We start from the raw sequence: 21,762 nt of genomic DNA, 5'->3' as shown, positions 1-21,762 counted from the left end.
ACGCGTTGAATAAAGTTGAAAATGAAGGATAAAAAAAGAGAATGTAAATTTAATTCGAGGGTTAAAATGGGAAAAAGAAGGATCCAACCGGGGATCTGTGCTACTTGATGGAACAGTCAAAACCGGAGATTATACGTGAAGAATCACCGTGGAAAGCCGAACCGGGAAAGGGAGCGTCGCGCGTTGTGGAAAATAGCAATTACAGTATTGTCCTTTCTTTTTATATGGGTTGGTCTCGCGCCACGTGGTCTTTATGTTGTTTGTCAGTTAATGTTAACCTCCTCCATCGCATCGCGCCGTTCAATCCGTATTTTACCACCGCCACATTGTTAAAATATGGTCTATATATGGTTTCAGTCCCTCAAATATACTGATTTTAGAATGTAACTCTCTATTTTAATTTGGTGTAATTTGATCTTCTATTTTTGTAATATTATTATCATGTCTAAATTGATAACACCATTAGTCATTAATACTAAAGCGATGACATGAAAGTAGCTTAAGCATTTAGTTGATATATAAATTATATAAACACAATTAAATTTTTATATAGTATTAATTGTATGATCTATTAATGTTTAATGAAAAACGGTGATTGTAACATTTTTATATAGTTCATTTTCTTTAAAAAGTCGTTGGCTGACGATAATAATATGAAACAAAATTTGGACAAAACTTCTCATAAAAAAATAACTGAAAGAAACTTAAGAAAAAGAGGGGAAGAGACATCATCAGAAAGAAGAAATGAAACCTTCTAATATACGTTATGCTCTTAAATCACGTGGTGACTTTAAATTGGGGAGGATGAAGTCTATCGGTAGATGTTATTAAGGTCATCATGGACCCATTCTATTTGGTCATAAGTTATTTGGATGTGGGGTGACTGAATTGATCGTACTATCTTATTTATCGATTGTTGAGTTAATGAATAATGATCAAGAGCATAACTTTTCGTACTAGGTGTTCAATAATAATATTTTTCAAGAGATGGAGTATTGAGGGTATACCATAATTGATTAAATATAAACAAATTTCTTGTTATCATTTTTTTAATAAAAATACTTTATGTATCATTAATTTGAATCGACTCATGACATTACAAAAATAAAGATATTGAATTATTTAAATTTAAATCAAGGAATAAAATCCTAATGTTAAAACATTGTAGGAAGAAGAAAAGCATGATTAGGTCGCGGTTTATCAATTTTTTTTTTGTTTTATTGTTTTCATTAAAATAGCCAAAATCTTACCAACAAGTTTAAGAATAGTTAGAAAGATGGAAACATACAAGTATTTGTGAAACCTAGAAATGCAAAGACAAACCATGCTTCAATAAAAGTAATAGGGTCCACAAACTATGTTACAATGAAGTAAATGCAAATGAATAGAAATTCCTGTAATTAGATTTTCAGTTTTAATTACAAAGAAAGCTAGTAACTCCCACAGACAAAAATGACTTAAGTGATAGATTGGACCCTCAACTAATATAATCTATCATTAAGGAGGAGAATTAGGGATTAATGTTGTAAAACAAGTGATTAAAAGAAAATTATTAAGTTTCTTAACTTCCGAAAGAGAAAAGATAATAGGAGTGGCTGGAAGGTTTGTCATTGTTAGTTTTATTTTTTAATTAATAATAATAAAAATAACAAAATTTATTGAATACAGATGAGATATAATAAAGTTATTAAAATAATACAAAATATATAAGTCGCGTCATTCAAACATTTCTCTTAAACTAATCTAATTGTACAAATTAATCATTAAAATATAAAGTGAAACTACACACAAAAATTAAAAATTCAACTAAATAATTAAAAATAATAATAGAGATAAATAAATATAATTATCGATAATAAAAGATAATCACCATCAATATTAATATAAAAATACATACATCATAATATTACATTAGCAAACTGACTTTATCACAATCTAATTATGATATTTATAGTCGATAATTGTCAATACTTATCAATATAAAAAATAATTAAAAATCTGAAATATGGATAACTAAATAAGTGACAACAGTAAAAATAACCGTAAATCAAACCCTAAAAAATACAAAGAACAACATATTACAATAATAAAAAAATATTATATCCTTATAAATAAAAGTTATTAAAATAAAATAACAACGAAACTAATTTAAAGTTATTTGTATTAATTTGACACGGAATTAATACTCAAACAATCAGATATGGACGTATTATTCTATATTAATAGGACAAACCTAAATTTTATGAGTGAATAAATTTATAAAATTTCAGTAGATAAAAATAATTTTTTAATAAAAATATATAATAAAACTAAAATATATGATAATAAAAATATAATCTTAAATTTTTTAAAAAATACCAGTTCACCCCTCGATCCATCCTACAAACAATCATCAATCGGTAAAACGCTGCAACATGAAATGCATGAATAAACAATGAGAGGAAGTGTAAAGATTCCTGGATTTCCATAGCGTTGATCACGGATCATCGCTTTTCTTTTTTCCTTTTCGGAATATGAGAAGACGGATGGATCCAACTTCCAAGTTTACTTATTAGCGATTACAAAAAGTGAAACAACTCAGCTCAACCGCACCGCTTTGTCGGTTAGATTCACTGCAACAATAATTACAAAAGGTCCACCTCAAGCATACGAAAGTATAATTAATAAAATATAATTTAAGATGATGATATTCTAAAATGCAGTAATTTCTTAATAATTTAATTTTTAATAATTTCATTTTTAATAATTTCATTTTTTAATCTATCTACTTTGGCAAGATATACAAAATGTTATTTAAATAATAAATATATTGTTAATTAATGATAAATTTTACAATTCTGTTTATAGCTTTTAAAATATTATTTGTAAAACAATAAATGAATTTTCAAACGGATAGAATTATGGTTGAAGAAGGAAGAGAAAGCAAATTTTAATAAATAAATAAAAACATCACAATAAAGAAATGGAAAATAAAGTTAAAAGAGAGAATACATTGTGGGTGGTTGATTTATGACAACATAAATAATTATAAGGTTGCACGCTACCAATTATTTAATGGGTCCTGTCGGTACATTAGTCAAGTGCTTATTTATAGTTTACAAACTTTTTTTTTTATTTTTGTTACAAAGTTTTTATATTACTTTATTCGTAAAATATTTTACACTTGGAGATCCTATCAAAAGTCAATATATGTAGATCATATATTTTTTTAGTTTCCATAATTAAGCTTTCTTATTAATAAAATTAGTGATTTTTATCAGATCTTTTAAGTTACTTTTACTAAATAATTGAGTAAAACTGCATTTATAAATTCGATATAAAATTTAAAATTATTTTTTTCAGAATATAGATAAACCTATGCATGGCAAGATAATTTTATATATTAATTATAATATTATAAATGAAATAATCCTTAAACTTAATGACTTTGATGATTTTTTTTTATATTTAAACTACTAATGTGTAAAGTTTTGTGACCAGTAATGTTAGTTTACCAAAAAGAAAAATAAAAGGTCTAAAATTAAAGTAATGTAAAGTGGACCAACAAACAATAGGTATAATGAGATGAAATATTAGATCATAAGTAAAATCATAATTTTGAATCTTACTATTTACGAATGGAGTAAACTAAGTTGGAATAGTCACCCTCATAATGAGCCTCTATCAAATTCGATTTAGATCAATAAGATATTAATAATCAATTAAAAAAAGCAATGCAAAGTGGAAAATATAATTCTTTTCACGTTTATTAAGAAATCAACACATTGCTTGAACACCAAGGCATCGCTTGGAAAAAAGTTATTGTCATATTTATAAGCTTTGAAAGCAATTGCTATGCGATAATTAAGTGTGATAAATTTAGTTCGAATCGAATTAATTTGAATTTATAATTTTGTATTTATTAAATAATATTTAGATTTTAGTCAATTTTAAATTAAATAAAAATAATATGGATTTACTTATTTTTTGTTTTAAATTAAATATGTAACTGAATTTGAATAGATTTAATGCAAATGTTTCTTCAGCCATCATCCCATACTTTTTTCTCTCAACCTTGAAAATATAAAGCAAAGATGTTTTTTTCTTTCTATTTTACATGATTTAAAATGATATTTTTATTAAATAAAAATATTATATTTAAAAATAAATATCAAATTTTGAATTTACATAAAGTGTGACAACATCATTTACAATGATTTATTTTTTTTAAAAAATTACAATGATTTAAAAAAATAATTATATATTTGATTGGGCCAACTAAAAAAATCAATTATGAGGATCAAAGGGAAAATATATTACAATATAATTATATCATAAAAGCTTAATATTAATGATGAAATGATGTATTTTTCTTTGGAAAAAAAGGGGTATTAATTAGAAATAGTAGTTAGATATTATTTTCAAAAGGAGATATCATAATCATTAACAAAAATCATATAATAAATTACTTGCTAAACAAATTTTAATTGATTTAGTATGATTGACTATTCATACTTTCATGTTTTAAGTTTTAAACCGGACATCTTTTATTTTATTTTTGTCTATTCTTTCTTATTAACTACATTAGTAAAAAAATTATTTGTTATCTTTCTAATTATTTACCCTTCTAATTCTTCCTCTTTTATTTTTCTTTTTATTCTACCAAGTAAAATTTAATTATTTGGAGAGTATCTTTAATAATAACAATTTTGAGTCATCTCGTGTTAACATATCACCCACCGGCCATTATATATAAGAATTGAAAATTTCAAAATTGACCATATACTAACAAAGATATATAAATACAATCTTTTTCTTATATATATAATAGAAAATGGTTGTTTGAGATTGAAATCAAAAATCTAATACTATTTTAAATTAAAATAATTTATTTCTTAATAAACCACAAGCTTATTTATTTCACAGAATATTTTTAAGTATAATTATAAATATGTGTATATTATATACGTATATGTATATAGTATGACTGCATGCCAATAGTATAGCAGAACGTAAGAAAATGATGTAGCCCAATTGTTCTACATAATTGCTGATGCAAATGCATGAACTTTTAATGGTCTGCTTTCCCCAAAAGGCCCAATACTCGACAAACAAAGAGATCCTTTTACAAATACAAATTCAGTTACATTAGAGTCACGATGGACGAGCGGCCGTCGGAAGCATCGTTACACCATTTAGAAATTTTATTTTATTTTATAATTTATACATTTTTATATTTTTTATTTATGATCTAATTTAGTATTCTTTAAAATTTTTAATTTATAAATTTTCTACAATAAATTCTTAAATTCATTGCTAACCTAAAACCTTACCTTCATCGATGATTAGAACAATAATGCATCAAATAATAAAATATTGGATTAAATATAAAAGTTGTTTTTTTAGAATTATACAATGATATTTATACTACTTTTTAGTTAAATAAAATTCAAGTATTACTTTACACTAAATTGTTCGTCTTTATTATATTTTATTTTTTAAATCATGTGTTCTAGATCTACTACGAACATTATCATCTATTTCCTTAAGCCATCTTCTTCACATTCCTCTAAATAAGAGTATAATTAAATTTAAAATTTATAAAACAATATACTTTATAAACAATATTATTTAAACCCATAATATTTAAGAAAAAAATACAACCTTCCACTATTGGGACCTCTAAGTGGATTATCCTCTTCATAAGTTTACAAGTATAGTTATAAATTAATTTAATATTGTAAGAAGTATAATACTTAATATATGTTCGTGTAATCATTATTAGAATTTACCTTATAAACTATCCATATTTAGAATTAAAATAAATTTAGAAAATACACATAATATAAATTAAAATAAAATAAAACTTGAACAGATAATTTATATATTATATTAACATATGGTGAACCTCGAACAATAAAATCTCAAATACTAATTGATTAAGAGTTGGCGGATAAGTTGATACTAAAATATTTCAAAATTCATAAATTTATATATGTTCAAATGAGTAAATTTTTTGAATTTGATTAGTTATTCCATAGTTTTTTAAGTTTTAAAATTTTAAAATGAAGAGATAAAATAAAAATTAGAGCAAATAAAAAATTATGCAAAGGGTACGGCCGTACAAGGGGTATGTAAAGTAGTTTTATCCAAGAGAAAAGCAATGGCCTGAATTAAAACATGTAGAGTAGGGTGGTATATAAGATTAGTGGACCAAAATTGTTCAAGCGGAGCTTTAATTGTTGTCTCTCTCTCTCCCCCCTGCCTTTCGAATCTGGTGGTCATATTAAATTTGTTAGAAATGTTTAGACGAACGATTTAGCTATAGATCAAATTAAATTAATTATTATTTTTGTTCTCGTTCTGATTTTTTTAAGATTTTGTCTGGATACGGGTCACACACCTAACTTAAACCACAAATTGAAACATAAATTTCTTATATACACAAATCCTCGAACTTAAAATATACTTAAATGCTATCAAGCTGCTAACCACTTAAACCAACATCGTTGGTAAATTAATTATTTTTTATTTGATAGTTAATTCAATTTCATTTTTATAATTATTAATCGAATCAAACTGAATTTAGTTAATTCGGTCTATTTTTGAATTAATTAAATTTTGTTGTGATTTTTTTAAATTAATTTGAGTTTAGTAGATGTATTTTTTTTAATTTGGATTGAAATTTTATTGAGTTATGCTGTAGTTAAAAAAGTTGGATCTTGATCATTAATGTGTTTGAGCTTAATTATCATATATAATATTTAATATTTTTGTTAATTCGATTAATTATTCAATTTCGAATCAAATTAACTGAAACTTTACTAATTTAATAATCATTAATTGATTTAATATCTAACTGCCGATCGATTAACCGAACTAAATTTTGATTCGATTTGTTAATTCAATTAAAATTAAACAACGAACACCATAATTTATGATTAAATTAATATAATATTCTTTTATTTTTGAAATATACAATTACTTTTTATGTGTTATAAATCAATTTGTACAAACCTTAAAACCCAAATCTATTTATAAATTTAAAAACTCATTTGTTTGCAAAAACTCAATACCCTATTTTACTTCAGATTTTAAATTATAAACCACAACTAAATTATATAGTGACGGCAATGGAATTTTTTTCTCTTCAGATTAAGGTCGGGACAAACAAAATTCTAACTCACTTTATTCAATTGCCATCACAGTATGCAATATATAATCTATTTATTTCATAATAGAAATATGAGAAATAAAGTATCACTATTTTCAAATTTTCCAATATTGCAAAACAAATTTATTTGAAACATTGGAAACGATTTGTTTTAACATACCTTTTAATAATTTCCAACCAAACATATATATCATTTAATGCTTTATAATGTAAAATTTTATAAAAGAGCCAGCAAATTATACAATTACACATAATTAAAAAATTAAATAGACTTAATTTTAAAATTTATAGATTATTATCTGATTTACAAATAATATATAAATAATACAATAATAATACATCAAAACTAAATAGTTTTCTAAAAGAAAAAAGAAAAAACCTATAATTTTTGGTAAAGAGAAAAAGAAAGAAAAATTCCAACAAGATAATCCAAAACAGAAACGGATCATCTGATGGGTAATCTAATGGCTGTCTGCCCGCTAAACCTAGAAAATCGCTAACTTCGTAATAAAGCTGATTGCTCTACCAGGCGAGTGGAACCCACCTACCAGGAGTACTCTGGCTCATGCTCTTGACGATCTTCGTGTCTTCTACACCCCTATGAAGCGCGTCGATGATTGTTAATTATTTTAAAATCCACCACCTCCAAATATGGACCAGATCAATAGATAATGGCGACAACAGCTCAGCACTCCCAGATTTACTGCTTCTCATAAATCAAACCACTTTGTACTCGCTTTAATATTTCGAAACGTGTCCCCCCAGAGCTTTCTTTTGGCATGAATCGACCCCATAATCTATATCCCGATATTCTTCGAGTTGGAAAACGAGAAATAAATATCAAATTCTTTAAAAAGTCCCTCTACAGTGCATTGTTATTAATTTAGACTGTTCATTATAATTTGAACTATTTCCGATCCTTAAATTTTTGAAGTGTTATATTTTTATATTCTAGACCAACTTTTTATCCGTTAATTTCATCAAATAATTTAGAATGATTTTTTTTTGTAAATTTATAATAATTTAATATATATTGTTATGTTTTCTTTAATAATTTAATAAGTTTTCAAACATCTAGATAAAAAAAATAACATATTAAATATATGATATATAATTCAATTACCTCATATAATCATTAGTTTTTTTTTAAAATTATAGTATTAAATATATATTTAGCATATTTTGATACTCAATATATAACTAATAACCAGCTGGTTAACATTTTTAATGGAAATTAGGTCGGGTGGAGGTCGTACTCGTCTCTATAATATCTGAACTAAATTAGTCTATCAATAAATCAAATATCAATATGATTTACCAAAAAACACTCAATATATAATTTATATAATTCAGATAGTAACATCTGAATCTGAATTTAATACTTAAATAAAATTAGCAAAAAAATTACTCTTAGGAAATAAAACATACATTAAACTAAAAATATTAAATTATAATACAAGGACTAAATCTGTCAAAAGTGCATAGTAGAGAGACCTTTGGTAGGATTTGACCAAAATAAAGCTAGAGAGCGTGTACGTGGGATTTACATACTTGCAGCGAGTAAACGATTTTCTTTCTCGCAGTTTCTCGGAGACTTTGAAACAAAAAGAGTTGAATTCATCTCTGCTTCAGCTATTTTTCGTAACAGAATTTGTTTTCCCTTTCAATTTGATCCTTTCTCGTTTATCCCACTTCCTTGCTTTCTCTTTTGTTGGATTTTGAAGGAATAATCCTATGCTGAATCGTTGGATTTCTCTTCGGAAACTCTGATCAGTTGGATTACTCTCCGTTGAAGGATGCCGCCGTCGTCAAGAAAGGAGCACTAATCGGAAAGCAAACAGAAAAACTAGAATGCGAACGATTTGCGACGTCTGCGAGAGCGCAGCCGCGATCATTTTCTGCGCCGCCGACGAGGCTGCTCTCTGCCGTTCCTGCGACGAAAAGGTCTCTTATGTCATTTTTCATTCCCGTTTAATACCACTAATTGATCTTATGCGTGTTTACACACGACTACGTGTACGTACTCTTTATGTGCTTACATTTTGATTGACATGGAACTTGAACCCAAACTCCTTATAATCCAAAATTAGCTTTAGGTTTTTGTAATTGTTTTTTAATTCATTTTATTTTGTTAAATTAAATGAATAAGATACTTTTTTTGGAGTTTTTAGGTTCACATGTGTAACAAACTTGCAAGCAGACATGTCAGAGTTGGGTTAGCCGACCCCAGCATTGTCCCACGCTGTGATATATGTGAAAATGCACCTGGTATTATATATCATTTTTTAATACTATAATTGTTGTAAAAACTCTTTTTTTTTCTTTATCTTTTTTAAAATTTGATTTTTGTATGCAGCTTTCTTTTACTGTGAAGTAGATGGTAGTTCCCTTTGCTTGCAATGTGATATGATTGTACATGTTGGAGGTAAAAGGACCCATGGGAGATATCTCTTGTTGAGGCAGAGAGTTGAGGTTTGTCATTCTTTAGTAGTATATGATTTTATGTTTTATTTATATATATATATATGTATATATATACACATGTAGAATGTATGCTAAAATTCCTTCTTATTATTGTAGTTTCCAGGGGATAAGCCTGGTAGTTTGGAGGAACTGGGGTTGCCATCACTCAATCCGAATGATGTAAGGAAGAATCAGAATCAACAGCCTAAGGTTGTAGCAAGAGAGAACCCGCAAAATCATCAATTCTCTCCTGTTCCATTGCTTTATGGTAATGCTGGGGGTGATGGAAAGGTAGGGAATGAATTGTTTGATCTGAATGCCAAGCCCCAACGGATGCATGGGCAAGCTTCGACCAATCAGGTAGTGTTGCTTAGCTTTGTTCTTAAACTTGAAAGCTAGACCGTGGGGTAATATGTTCTTTGAGATTAATGAAGTGACTGCTTTGTATTCAAGGAGCAAGCCATGGATGTTTCAAGTGGCAATAATCATGACTCTACAAGTGTGGTCCCTGGTGGATCCTTCAAAAGGGAGCCTGAAAAATGACCGAGGTATAACTAATATCCCCTACTTATACTGTTTGTGTATAAGCATTGTGACCATTCGGTTCCAAGAATTTTCTTCGTTTATATGCATTTTTGGATATACTTTATTATAGATGCTTGTTGCATATTTGAATGCCTGTGATATCAAATTAATAATTGCCGAAGCAGGTTCGCTTCCTTTCACGTAACATTACTTGTCTGTTTTTTCAAAGGAGATCTTTACCTGCTGAGCAGTTCCTGACTCACATACTCGTATGAGAAACAGAAGATTGACAATTTATTGTGTAGGCTTTTTAATGTCTTTGGGGTTAGTTCTCCTAACGTTTTGGTCGAGGGAAATGGTATCAGGTGCAAGTAACACTTCAATCTTAATGCATTTGATAAAAAAGCTAAATATTTTTTTATCCCAAAAGACGGTAACATGTCGGCTTCCACTTGCCTGCCTGTTTTGTTTGTTGTCCCTCTTATTTTTTGTCAAGAGTGAAACAAAACTAATCTAGCCGGTCATAGAGTCCTATAAAAATTATTCTGCAATTATTTATCACTCACAAATGGACAAAATTTTTCTGAAGAAGCAATAATGCATTGTTGCTGAAGCTGATAGTTCCTTGTCTCCGATGAACTTCCCATGGCTACAGCATTTTTTTCTTACAAACTTACTGGTTGGGATGTTGGTTCATGTTTACATCTCAAGTTTTGTTCTATCTTGTCTGAGATTTTCATAATAAGTTACACTACCGTGTTTATTAGCTTCTATAACCTAGACTTCAGTTTTATTTCAATAAAGATAAACAAGCAACCAGAAAATAGTCATTTAACACAGTAGTAATTTGTTGCTAGTTCTATGGTTTCTCCTACGTTCCTCTGGAAATATACTCACACACATACAAACCCTTCTTTATACTCCATTGATGATTGATTCTTCAAGATCAGGTTTCTTATCTAATAATTCTGTCCGTAATTTGTGACTGCAGATATAGATGGATCAGTTCTCTGTCATCTATGTCTTTACCAAGTGAAGGGCATGCATTTGTTTAGATTTGTCTTCCTTCCCCATGGATTAGTCTCTTTCTATTCAATTTCTTACACAAATGAGAACTTTTGATGGTAACTTTTATCCATGTACCAAAATCAACATTCTTGCCTAACAGGAGTTGTTAAGTTGTGACATTTATGAATTTGTTCCAATGGCCAACAATACATCTTTTGTGTATGTCCATTCATTTAAATATCTTTTCACATTATTGCTGGTGATTAGAAAGATAAGCTGTCATCAAATTTAAGTGAAAACTAGAAGAATAATGGAGGGGAATATTCCACTACTTGTGTCTCTGGAAAATCTCTTTTTTGGTTCGGGTTTTGGGTCTGAAAGCAGAACAAGCAGTGGGAGACTGTAATATAAGGAACTAAACAGATATGTATACTTTAGCGGTTCTAACCTTTCTGAACGGCATATTCTATTTTTTTTTTCCACACTCAATAGCAGCTAAAAGGATGGTGACTGTAGTTTATTACCAATTGAATTTATCTTATTATTTCTTTTAAATTTTTCTAAGGTGGTGTATTACATGGTAACTGGTGCAAGTAGATTTGTACATAGATCAAGTTGGATTAGATGGATCATTTAGGGAGGTGTAAGCCTATTTAAATTTGTATGCACAACGTCCTCCTAAAGTTAAACAATTTCGCGGAAAATCGATCTTAGAAGAAAATTGGATTCTCTCATATGGATCTCGATTTGTCATCTAAACGGATCTAATATTTTTGCCCCCGTTTGTTTTTCCAAGCCAACATTTCCGAGCACGGTTTTAAACAACATCAAGCAGGATTGAGATTCACGAAAATGCAGGTTCAAACATATTTTAGTAATTTTGGATGATGCATTTACAAGTAAAACTTATCGGCTAGAAGTTTATTAAGGGACTAACAGTACATTACTATCCAGAACAAAAACTAATCTCCGGGGCCTATAAGACATTAAACACTGAAAAGAAAAAAAGGGGAAGAGAGGCCATATCATGATATCACCATTATCTCAGCTGAAGCTTTATTTGCAGCAGTTTAGTAGACGTAGTCCTTAACGAACATTCCTTTATTGGCTTCTTCTGATTCTCCCTCGCCGGTGTATTTGCCGAGCTGAGCAAGCGAGTTGGCCTTGGCACGGAGGAGTTCATCCTGAGCTGCCTAAACGTTCTCAGGTCTGCCTCCCCCATCTCTTCAAAGAGGTGTTCTGGAGAGCCCTGGCATACGAGAACGAGACGTGCCATGCGTTTGGAGATTGGTTCATTGCGTTCAAGTTTAGGGTAGCTTCAACCTCAAATTGTCCACCAGATAAGAACTGCTCAACAAAATGGTCTGTCGAATCGGTTAGTGTCGGTTTTTGCTACTTTGTTACAATGTTTTTGTATAAAAAAATGTACCATGAACAACTGGGGGGATTCTCCTGTGGAGGAGCTTGAGTGTGTAATCAGCTACTTGCTGTGGGGTGGCCTTGTCTTTGCATCCAGCACCAGGGGTGACCATGCTGGGCTTGAGGAGGATACCCTCAAACATGACATTGTTCTCAGTAAGGTAGAAGAAAACCTCAGCCAAAACCCTCTGTGCTACTTCGAAAGTCCTATCGATTGGTCACCATCTAGCAAGATTTCCGGCTCCACAATCGGGACCAGTCCACTGTCCTGGAACACAATGGGAACAAAAAACAATTTCAGTAACAAGTAGCATATACAAATGGTAGCATATCAGCCTGAGTTTGTTCACTTGGGAAATGGCGGCATAGCGAGCAAGACCCCAAGCTGCTTCCTGAACTGCCAAGGCAGATGGACCATTCTGAATACTCACAATGATACGCCTATCCGATCAACAAAAACTAATATTGTCAAATGAGAATCCCTTACTTCAACTCTACATCATATGATTGAGAAGTTTATTGGACACAAGATTACCATTTGGCGAAGCGAGCACCCTGCTGGTAGTAGGCAGCTGTGCAAGATGAAAGACCGTCGAGCCCTTGTACCACGATTCGTTGTTAGAACCAGGTAGGGGAACCAAACCCTATTATTTTATTCACCAATTGAGGCAAATCGCTTCCCACATGTAGCATTTGATTCATCCATGGCCAAAATACCACGGCCTGAAGATGCAGTTGTTTTCTACATCCCAAAAGACAAACACACCATAGATTGCTTAAAACTTACTAACAGACAATTTGTATTCGAGCATGCATGACTTGTGATTCCTTTTAGACTAAGCTTAATATTATGCAATTTGTAACAAACTCGACTATCGTCTAGTACATAATGAGGTCTTAACAAGCTCATCAGCATATGAACTAGCACAAATGGTGAGGACGGCCGATGTAGGGTGGCACCGGACGACACAAACCGAAGGCTGGCGGAGGTTTTGGCCCTTAATCCACTCGGACTTGTCGATGATAGGTAATGAAATAGAAGCCATTTTCTTTTTCTTTTCTTTGGCTCTGTGAGGCTAACCAATGAAGGTAGTGAAGTTGAAGATGTTACAAGGGGCTGTGATCTTATCTCTTCGACGTTGACCTTCCTTTACCACACATGCAAGTCTCAGTCACAGGATTTTGTTAGTTGTGTTGTCTATATCATACCACAATATGTCACATTTGAGGTTGTACAGTGTTGACCAATGTCTTCATGCCACGTGGATGATAATTTTGTACACGCAGCAGGGTTGGCATTCGTGGTGGATATGGATTGTTTTATACTCACCTTGTAAAACAGTGTAGACAAAAATGCTTCATGTTTATCATGTTGTTTCACAGACTCCTTTTGAAATTAAGCAACTAAACACGGGGTTCTTATTTTTGTTCAGAATGGATATGGTTTGAGTTATTGATGGAACTGTGAGTTTGGAACCCGTATCGGACGGTGGACAGAATGCCAAGTCATGTGGTCCATGAGATTATGGTGCCAAAGCATATATGGTTAAAATTCATCAAAACTGCTTGTGTGTGGAAGTTATAGCAAAGTGCAATCGTGTTACAAGGGATCTGGGTATTCATTCTAGAACAAGGGAAATGCTTTTGATAGAAATAATAATAAACAATGTTTTTTATTCCGTTCCCGGGACTGGAATCCGGGTCTCTCGGGTGAGAGCCGAGTATCCTAACCACCTAGACTACAACGGATTCTGTTGGCTGTATCTTAATTTGTTTATTTGATAGTCATATTATTTCAAAATCTGCGTCCAAAGTTTTGAAACCATTCTTGAAAGACTTAACTATTATCATTCCAATTTTATCCTTTCGATAATGTGTAGTTAATTCAATTGGCTAAAGATACTAATATATCTTTGAAAGCCTTAGAAATCGAATCTGTTAAAAAAATTTATGACCTTAAAAAAATTATTAATTGTTTTAGGAGATAGATTCAATTCATAAGACTTTAAAAAATATATTATTTTTTAAATGTCACAAATTCAATTCTCAAGACTTTTAAAAATTAATAGAATTTACAAAAAAAAATTAACACAATAATCGTAATGAAATGATATTAGTAATTTGAAAGTTGATAATGAATGTTTTAAAATTTACAACTAATTATCAATAGAATTATAATGAAGAGATTAATGTAACATATTTAAAATTTTAAAAATTAATTAAATTAGAAATCTTAATTTGGAAACATCTTGTGTAATTATGTCAATTTAAATGTGATACTTTTATTCTCGTTCTCTATGCATCACTTCCGCTTGTGATAGTTGAGTGCCTATCACCACCTTCTCTTTCATCACCATCAATACTAGGAATGGGCATGGGTCGGGTTGTTGAAACCCTACCCAAATCGAAAATTTTACATCATTTATCCTACTTGATCTGACTCAAAAAATATATATTCTCCACCTGACCCGATCCCGACCCTATTTTTGAGATAAAATCCAAATCCGACTTGACCTGAAATAATAAAAATATTATTGTTATTCAATAAAAATAGTGATTTAATTGAAAAAAATAATATATAGAGGGGTATTTTTATAATTTTCCTAAATATATAAGGTAAAATTATATTTTTCCGGGTCGAGTCGGGTCGGGTATTTTTCACCCTAAATTCGAAACTGATTCGACCCAAACATCACCTATAAAAAATCCGATCCGACCCGTTCCAAACTCAATTTTAAAAAAAAACTGACCCGATCAGATTGAGTTCAGGTTGTAAGCCGTCGGGTTGGGTCTCATACATCCCTAATAACCACTAAAGTCATTGCAAGCGTCATAAAAAACGACACCATCACCACCATTTTGGGCGGATGCATGAGGTTTATATGAGATTCAATTGTACACACATTATTTAGAAAAATTATTTAAAATATTATCATTTTATATAGGGGTGATTATTGAGTGAGTCGATCACAAGTTTAATATGTGCTCGACTTGTATTTATTAAAAAAAATGTTGTTTGACTCAATTTGTTGCTCATTAAGCTCAATAAAATTTTGTTCAACTCGTGCTCATTAAATTGTTACTTGTTTCTATACTCGTTATTTGTTAAACTCACCAAAATTTAACCTTATTTTTTTAACTACGTTAAAATCTAATAAATTAATAATTTAATACATTTCTTGTCGTTTAATATAAAATTAATAAATTATTAGTAATAATTAATTAGTAATTTATTATATTCCTTATTTTCTATTAGCAAATTTCAAACCCCGACTTTATTTTTGAGATAAAATCTAAATCCGACTTGACTCGAAATAATAAAAATATTATTTTTATTCAATAAAAATATTATTTTTATTCAATAAAAATAATGATTTAATTGAAAAAATAATATATAGATTGGTATTTTTATAATTTTCCTAAATATATAAGGTAAAATTATATTTTTCCGGGTCGAGTCGGGTCGGGTATTTTTCACCATAAATTCGAATATGGTTCGACCCGAACATCACCTTTAAAAAACATGACCCATTCCAAACCCAATTTTAAAAAAAAACTGGCCCGATCAGATCGAGTTCGGGTCAGAAGTCGTCGGATTCGGGTCTCATACATCCCTAATCACCACTAAAGTCATTGCAAGCGTCATCAAAAGCGACACCATCACCACCATTATGGGCGGATGCATGAGGTTTATACGAGATTCAATTGTATACACATTATTTAGAAAAATTATTTAAAATATTATCATTTTATATAGGGCTGATTATTGAGTGAGTCGATCACAAGTTTAATATGTGCTAGACTTGTATTTATTAAAAAATGTTGTTTGACTCAATTTGTTGCTCATTGAGCTCAATAAAATTTTGTTCGAATCGTGCTCATTAAATTGTTACTTGTTTCTATACTCGTTGCTTGTTAAACTCACCAAAATTTAACCTTATTTTTTTTAACTACGTTAAAATCTAATAAATTAATAATTTAGTACATTTCTTGTCGTTTAATATAAAATTAATAAAGTATTAGTAATTATTAATTAGTAATTTATCATTTTCCTTATTATCTATTAGTAAATTAGTAATTATTAATTAATTTTTTAATAAAATATTTTTTTAAGGCAACTATTAAAAATATACAAAAAAAAATTAAAGATTTTTTTATGAACGTATCAAGTCGAGTTGGATCTTACTTAATTTAATTTGTTAAGATCTCGAGTCGAGTTCAAGTCAAATTAACATGAGTTGAGCATTAATTGAATTTTGACCGAATTAAATTCGATCAACTCGCAAGCTGTTTAACTCATTTAGTAATCCCAATCTTATATCAATGGTCACATATAAATACATATTGATATTGGTTGAGATAGATTGAATCATAGGGAAACAAAGATAATTTAGGGACTTTAGCACAAAGCATGACTAAAGCAAGATTCAGTGTGGCAGGTCATGGGTCCATAATCAATTGTCTAAAGTCTAAACTAACAATAAGGAAAAGGTGAGATAATAATTAGGAAGGCAAGAATCTGGCGTAGACTACACATCTACTGTGCGGTTCATGCCGGCGTAGATGACCGTGAAAGCATTTAAACAGGGTAGGTCAAAGGTGGCTTTTGAGGCAGCCTTTCACTTATCCCTTTCATCTTTTTATATGTTCTTCTACTACCATATATTAATTAGGCCGTCAAAGATTTTTCTTATAAATAAATTCGCAGTTTAATCATGGGGAAAAGGCATATAAATATTAAACGTTGAACTAATTATAACATTCTTATACTAAAAAGAATATAGAGTTAGTTGTACTATTCATCCTCAAATTATAACTTTTATTTTAAACTAGTTTTAAAAATTTTAAATATTTCGATTTCATCTCTAAATTATGTTTCTCATTTTAAATTGTTTCTCGGTCTTCTAAATTATAACTTTAAGTGTTGATTTGTTTTGAACTTCATATTTTATCAATTATAACACTGAACTTTGATCTTCAATTAAGTTAATCCATTCTTAAACTACTCAATTTTGTTGAACATAATAATTTGAGGATGTGTGATACCGTTAATTCAAAATGAAGTTATAGATAGTAGCTAATAGCGTATAATAACTAAAATCATAAAGCACACACCTCAGTTACAATTTCTTTCTAGAAAAAGGTACAATTATCAGTTCTTTTGATTTAAAAAATCATGAACTAAGGGGTCTCTACCCTCTTTTGCTTCACTCGAGATGAGTCTTCTTCATCAAAATTCCCAAAGAGAAAGGGAGAAAAGAACATTAACTATGTACAAAAGGTGGCTTGGGTTTCACGTTAGCTAAGATTGGGATTAGCCGCAAAAAAGGCTAATACGCCAACAAATGGTGCATTAATGTAAGTAGTCGGCTCCGACTTCTTAAAATCAGCTCTGTCATCCCCATACACATCATCTTCACCCGGCCCTCCAACAATGGCACCAACAAAAACATTTGGGTTAGGGTTAGTTGAATTGAAATAATCGGAACCTTCCTTGCAAGCTATGAACTCGGGATGATCTTTCAACGACGGTAACGACGAGCCACGATGATGAATCCGTTGCGGAAACTGATTGCCATACCCAACCATGTATGATAGTCCCATTGGATTATCACCTAAAATGTAATCGACTTGCTTCTTGGCTATGGTCCGAAGAGATAATGGCGAGACAATGAGGTTTCCACAATTAACCGTTTGCGAAGTACGTTCGAGGTAATTGGCGTAAACAAGGAGGAGGAACGAAATGGTCGTTGTGTGTTGTAAGTTGCTGCCTCCGGGCTTATAGATGAGGCCACCCGGGGTGTAGTCGATATGGGATGAAGATGAATCGGGGATTAATGAACACATGAAGCTATCGGCCGAGGCTTTGTATGATTGTAGATTGTACATATTTCCTTCTATGACTTCCTGAAAAACAAAGAGACACCAATGTCAACGTCCCAAAGAAAATGCTTCATGTGAGCATTAAGGTAGATAATATTAAACACATTGAGTGATATCAGATATCTAAATTCAAAAAATTACAAATCCAAGATGTATGTATATTATCAATAAGTTAAGAAAAAATATGAATAAATACTACAATTTAAAACGAGGCTTGACCTTGGAGACAAGGACGTTTAGACCAGCATGCTTGTTGTCCCATCCAAATTCATTAATGTTGTCATCGGCACCAAGGGTTTTGCCATTTTTTTCGATGTAATTAAGGAAAGAGTTGTCTTGCGAGGCTCTCCTTAACCATGCTGCTCCCCAAAGCAATTCATCCTGTTTAAAGAGAAGAGCCCCAGTCAGGTTAATTTCAAGGGGTCTTTTTTAATCATTTTAATTATGATTTAGTCTTTTGCTAATCATAATTAGAGCTTAAATTCTGATCGATTTCTATTTCAACTTTTTTTACATACTTGATAGCCGCTGAAATCGCAGTAAAATGGGCAGACACCGTCTCGGATATGAGCATTGTCACTGTAAGCACCTCTAAAGTTGTCAGCAAATTGAAAAATCCGATCAGAACTCCGTAACAACGTCTCGGCATACCATGGGTCCACTGATCTGAACGCCATTGACGAAGCTGCCAGAGCGGCCGCCGTCTCTGCCGCCACTTCGGAAGCCGGACTCGGTGCATCCACGGCGTAAACAGTCCTCGCAGTGTCCATATCTTCGGGTCTTTCCCAACAGTTATGGTCCATATATGGATCCCCAACCTAAGTTACGAACACAGAGAAAATGATTATTTCACTTTGGTTGTTTTTCTCTTCTACAAAATCATATTTCTAGCAATATAAGATTTCAAGAGACAGTGGCGATTCTCAAATGCGCCACCCTAGAATGAAAAAAAAAGTAAGATTTTCCGGGAAAGTTTTGTTTTGTAAACGACAACCAACCACTAGTCACGTTTATTGCTGCTAATGGCAGAGCATTGAACGGTACAAATGAAAGTAAAAAAAACGGAGTTTATTAAATACCTGAACGAAAATCCGGTTAGGCTGCGAGATAGTTTTAAGCAAATAATCAGTAGCCCAACGGATCGCCACAAGTGCATTTCTCAGTTCATTGGGCGGCATTAATTCCCCGAACTCAATCACGCTCCAAGCTAACATCGTGGTCGTGAAAGCCATGGGAAAACCGAACTTGACGTTATCGCCGGCGTCGTAATATCCGCCGGTTAAGTCCGTGTCGTATATCGAACGGCCATCGCTCAACCCTGAATCGGCCCTCCATTGCATACGTTGGTCTCTTGGTAAAACGCCCGAACGCTGCCCCTCGAAAAACAGAATCGATTTCGATAATGCGTCGGAGTAATCGTGGTGGGTAGAATGAACCAAAGGTAAAAAAATAATGGGAATGAAGAGTAGAAAATGGAGTTTCATGGCGTTTTGAGATTTTTGGATTTGGAGTCTGGGATTTGCCTCTTGATGGCGATATATATATATATATATATATATATATATATATATATATATATATATATACACTGAGGAGTCACGAGGGAGAGTTGAAGGCTTTGCTTATAATGTGAGTAGCGCCGACAGTGATTTGGGTGTATTTGTCAGTGAACTTCACATGCATCGCAAAACGTGAACGCACAATTTGATGGTAAACCGAATGAGGACAAAACAGAAATGGATGAGGCCATGGCGTCGGGTTTGGCCTTTGCTCTTTAGATTATATGAGAACGAAAAGGGAAGAAGAGTGGGACAGGGATTGCTATTTGCTTTGTATCAATCCAAAGTCGAATGTTTAATGGCTCTTGAAAATTGAGCAGTTTAAGGAAGGCGTGGTTTGTTGGCTCCACCACCACCGGCTTGCAGTTATCAACAGTTTTTTCAAAGATTTTCTCGGCAAAAATGTTTGAATGATGTCGTGGGAATAAAAATTCCCAAATAATACTATGCGAATTATTTGTTAAAGTAAAATGATTATTACAATATCACCTAAAATATGTATGAATTAAAGTGTATTTTATCCGTGCACCCAACATAACTATATATGTCTCGTGAAAGTGTATTCTCCGATAAAATTAAAGATATATTGTGATCTCCACGTCTTGTTGAAGATATATTGTACTTTCGACATCTTTCAAGTTGATATATAACATTCACTCCATTTAAATAAATAATTTTTTCAACAATCTGTCTTAAATAATTTATTTTCCCACCATATTATCTAAAAAAAATTTACCCATTTTCTCTCTTGGATTATTTTAAGAAAAAATATTAAATTTCAATTATTTTAAATAATTTTTTAAAATCATTCATTGAGAGTAAAAAGGACGAGAGAATCTATCACAAATCGTCTGTTAAATGATATGTTGAATTACCATTGACGGAGTTTCACCCTCTTAAGAATGAAGACACCTATTCAATAATAGATAATAATAATAATCCTCAAATGAAAATGATGGAAGCCAAACACGATCACACGTGAAGGAAGGCAAAAATGCCAGAATAAGTCAGTATGGCAGTATGGGAAATTTCCCCCCACAATAATGTGGTTTCTAACATTAATCTTTCATCTAATGTATTTTTTACAGTACACGTCTAAAGATTCTAAGATATTTTGACGGCTAAAATTTTATTCCATGAAATTACTTGGCGTCTTTAGTTAAATTATTCCTCTTATTACTGTGCATTATTTGGCGATTTTCTCGAAAAATCACATTTTCCTTAAATATTTACGTGTCAGACACCCTTTGAGATAATATTCTCAATCTAACATCTTTTGCAGAAAGGCACGGTATATGACGTTGATATGACGCCACATGTGGTAAGGCGTGGCCCACGTTGGGACAGAATAAATACTGAAGGCGCGACCCAACCAACCCAACTGATTGTTCACACCCTCCATCCCACCCTATAAATACCCCCTCTCAACTATTTTCACCACACCAAATCCTCTCAAATTCTCTCAAATCCTCTCAAAAACTAAACATCGTTCAAATTTTATTTATAATATGTATTTTATTATATTTAATATTTTGTTAGTATTTTATTTAATTATTGTATTATTTATTTTTTTTAGTATTTTTTTTAATTATTTTATTTTTTTGCAATTATAAAATGGAAGACGGTCTGCTTCGTTTGGATGAAAATCTGTATAAGTTAACAGAAACAATGATGTTGGAAATCTGTACTGAAGCGACGACATTCTTCTAGTACTTCCAACATAAATCTTCCTTGAAATCTTCATTATCATCT

At 31.2% G+C, this 21,762-nt stretch overlaps 2 protein-coding genes and 1 pseudogene across 6 annotated transcripts; 1 reads left to right on the top strand and 2 right to left on the bottom strand.

Annotated features, from left to right (window-relative positions):
- Window positions 1-8,808: 8,808 nt before the first annotated feature.
- Window positions 8,809-11,371, top strand: LOC120134568 (B-box zinc finger protein 19-like). 2 transcript variants are annotated; one of them, XM_039151008.1, is made up of 6 exons: window positions 8,809-9,097; window positions 9,325-9,421; window positions 9,510-9,625; window positions 9,749-9,976; window positions 10,070-10,164; window positions 11,133-11,371. In XM_039151008.1, the coding sequence occupies exons 1-5, from the start codon at window positions 9,005-9,007 to the stop codon at window positions 10,157-10,159; spliced, it is 624 nt and encodes a 207-aa protein (XP_039006939.1). In that variant the 5' UTR covers window positions 8,809-9,004; the 3' UTR covers window positions 10,160-10,164; window positions 11,133-11,371. The 2 variants fall into 2 exon arrangements, with proteins under 2 accessions (XP_039006939.1, XP_039006938.1); XM_039151007.1 differs by having other exon boundaries at window positions 8,814-9,097; window positions 9,734-9,976.
- A 698-nt stretch (window positions 11,372-12,069) lies between these two features.
- LOC120134569 lies at window positions 12,070-13,629 on the bottom strand (annotated as a pseudogene).
- A 4,117-nt stretch (window positions 13,630-17,746) lies between these two features.
- LOC120134668 (endoglucanase 24-like) lies at window positions 17,747-19,955 on the bottom strand. 4 transcript variants are annotated; one of them, XM_039151110.1, is made up of 5 exons: window positions 19,531-19,955; window positions 19,103-19,269; window positions 18,970-19,030; window positions 18,671-18,832; window positions 17,753-18,475 (listed from the first exon to the last, which is right to left on the bottom strand). In XM_039151110.1, exons 1-5 carry the CDS (start codon window positions 19,933-19,935, stop codon window positions 17,867-17,869), a joined length of 1,404 nt encoding a protein of 467 aa, XP_039007041.1. In that variant the 5' UTR covers window positions 19,936-19,955; the 3' UTR covers window positions 17,753-17,866. The 4 variants fall into 4 exon arrangements, with proteins under 4 accessions (XP_039007043.1, XP_039007042.1, XP_039007041.1 ...); XM_039151112.1 differs by lacking the exon at window positions 18,671-18,832 and having other exon boundaries at window positions 17,747-18,475; XM_039151109.1 differs by having other exon boundaries at window positions 17,754-18,475; window positions 18,970-19,269; window positions 19,531-19,935.
- Between the last annotated feature and the right edge of the window lie 1,807 nt (window positions 19,956-21,762).

This window comes from Hibiscus syriacus, unplaced genomic scaffold (assembly GCF_006381635.1).
Source record: "Hibiscus syriacus cultivar Baekdansim isolate YM2019G1 unplaced genomic scaffold, ASM638163v2 tig00110597_pilon, whole genome shotgun sequence".
NCBI lineage: Eukaryota > Viridiplantae > Streptophyta > Magnoliopsida > Malvales > Malvaceae > Hibiscus > Hibiscus syriacus.
The sequence above is the reverse complement of the archived record's forward strand: the minus strand, read 5'-3'. Positions and strand labels throughout refer to the sequence as shown.

Bases quoted from the DNA above. Each gene is read 5' to 3' on its own strand.
- LOC120134668 (XM_039151109.1), bottom strand. From the start codon at position 19,935: ATGAAACTCCATTTTCTACTCTTCATTCCCATTATTTTTTTACCTTTG. The intron at 19,270-19,530 runs GTATTTAATAAA...TTCGTAACTTAG, and splicing joins CTAACCGGATTTTCGTTCAG to GTTGGGGATCCATATATGGA. The intron at 18,833-18,969 runs GTATGTAAAAAA...CTCTTTAAACAG, and splicing joins GCGATTTCAGCGGCTATCAA to GATGAATTGCTTTGGGGAGC.
- LOC120134568 (XM_039151007.1), top strand. From the start codon at position 9,005: ATGCGAACGATTTGCGACGTCTGCGAGAGCGCAGCCGCGATCATTTTC. The intron at 9,098-9,324 runs GTCTCTTATGTC...TGGAGTTTTTAG, and splicing joins GCCGTTCCTGCGACGAAAAG to GTTCACATGTGTAACAAACT. The intron at 9,422-9,509 runs GTATTATATATC...TTTTGTATGCAG, and splicing joins TATATGTGAAAATGCACCTG to CTTTCTTTTACTGTGAAGTA.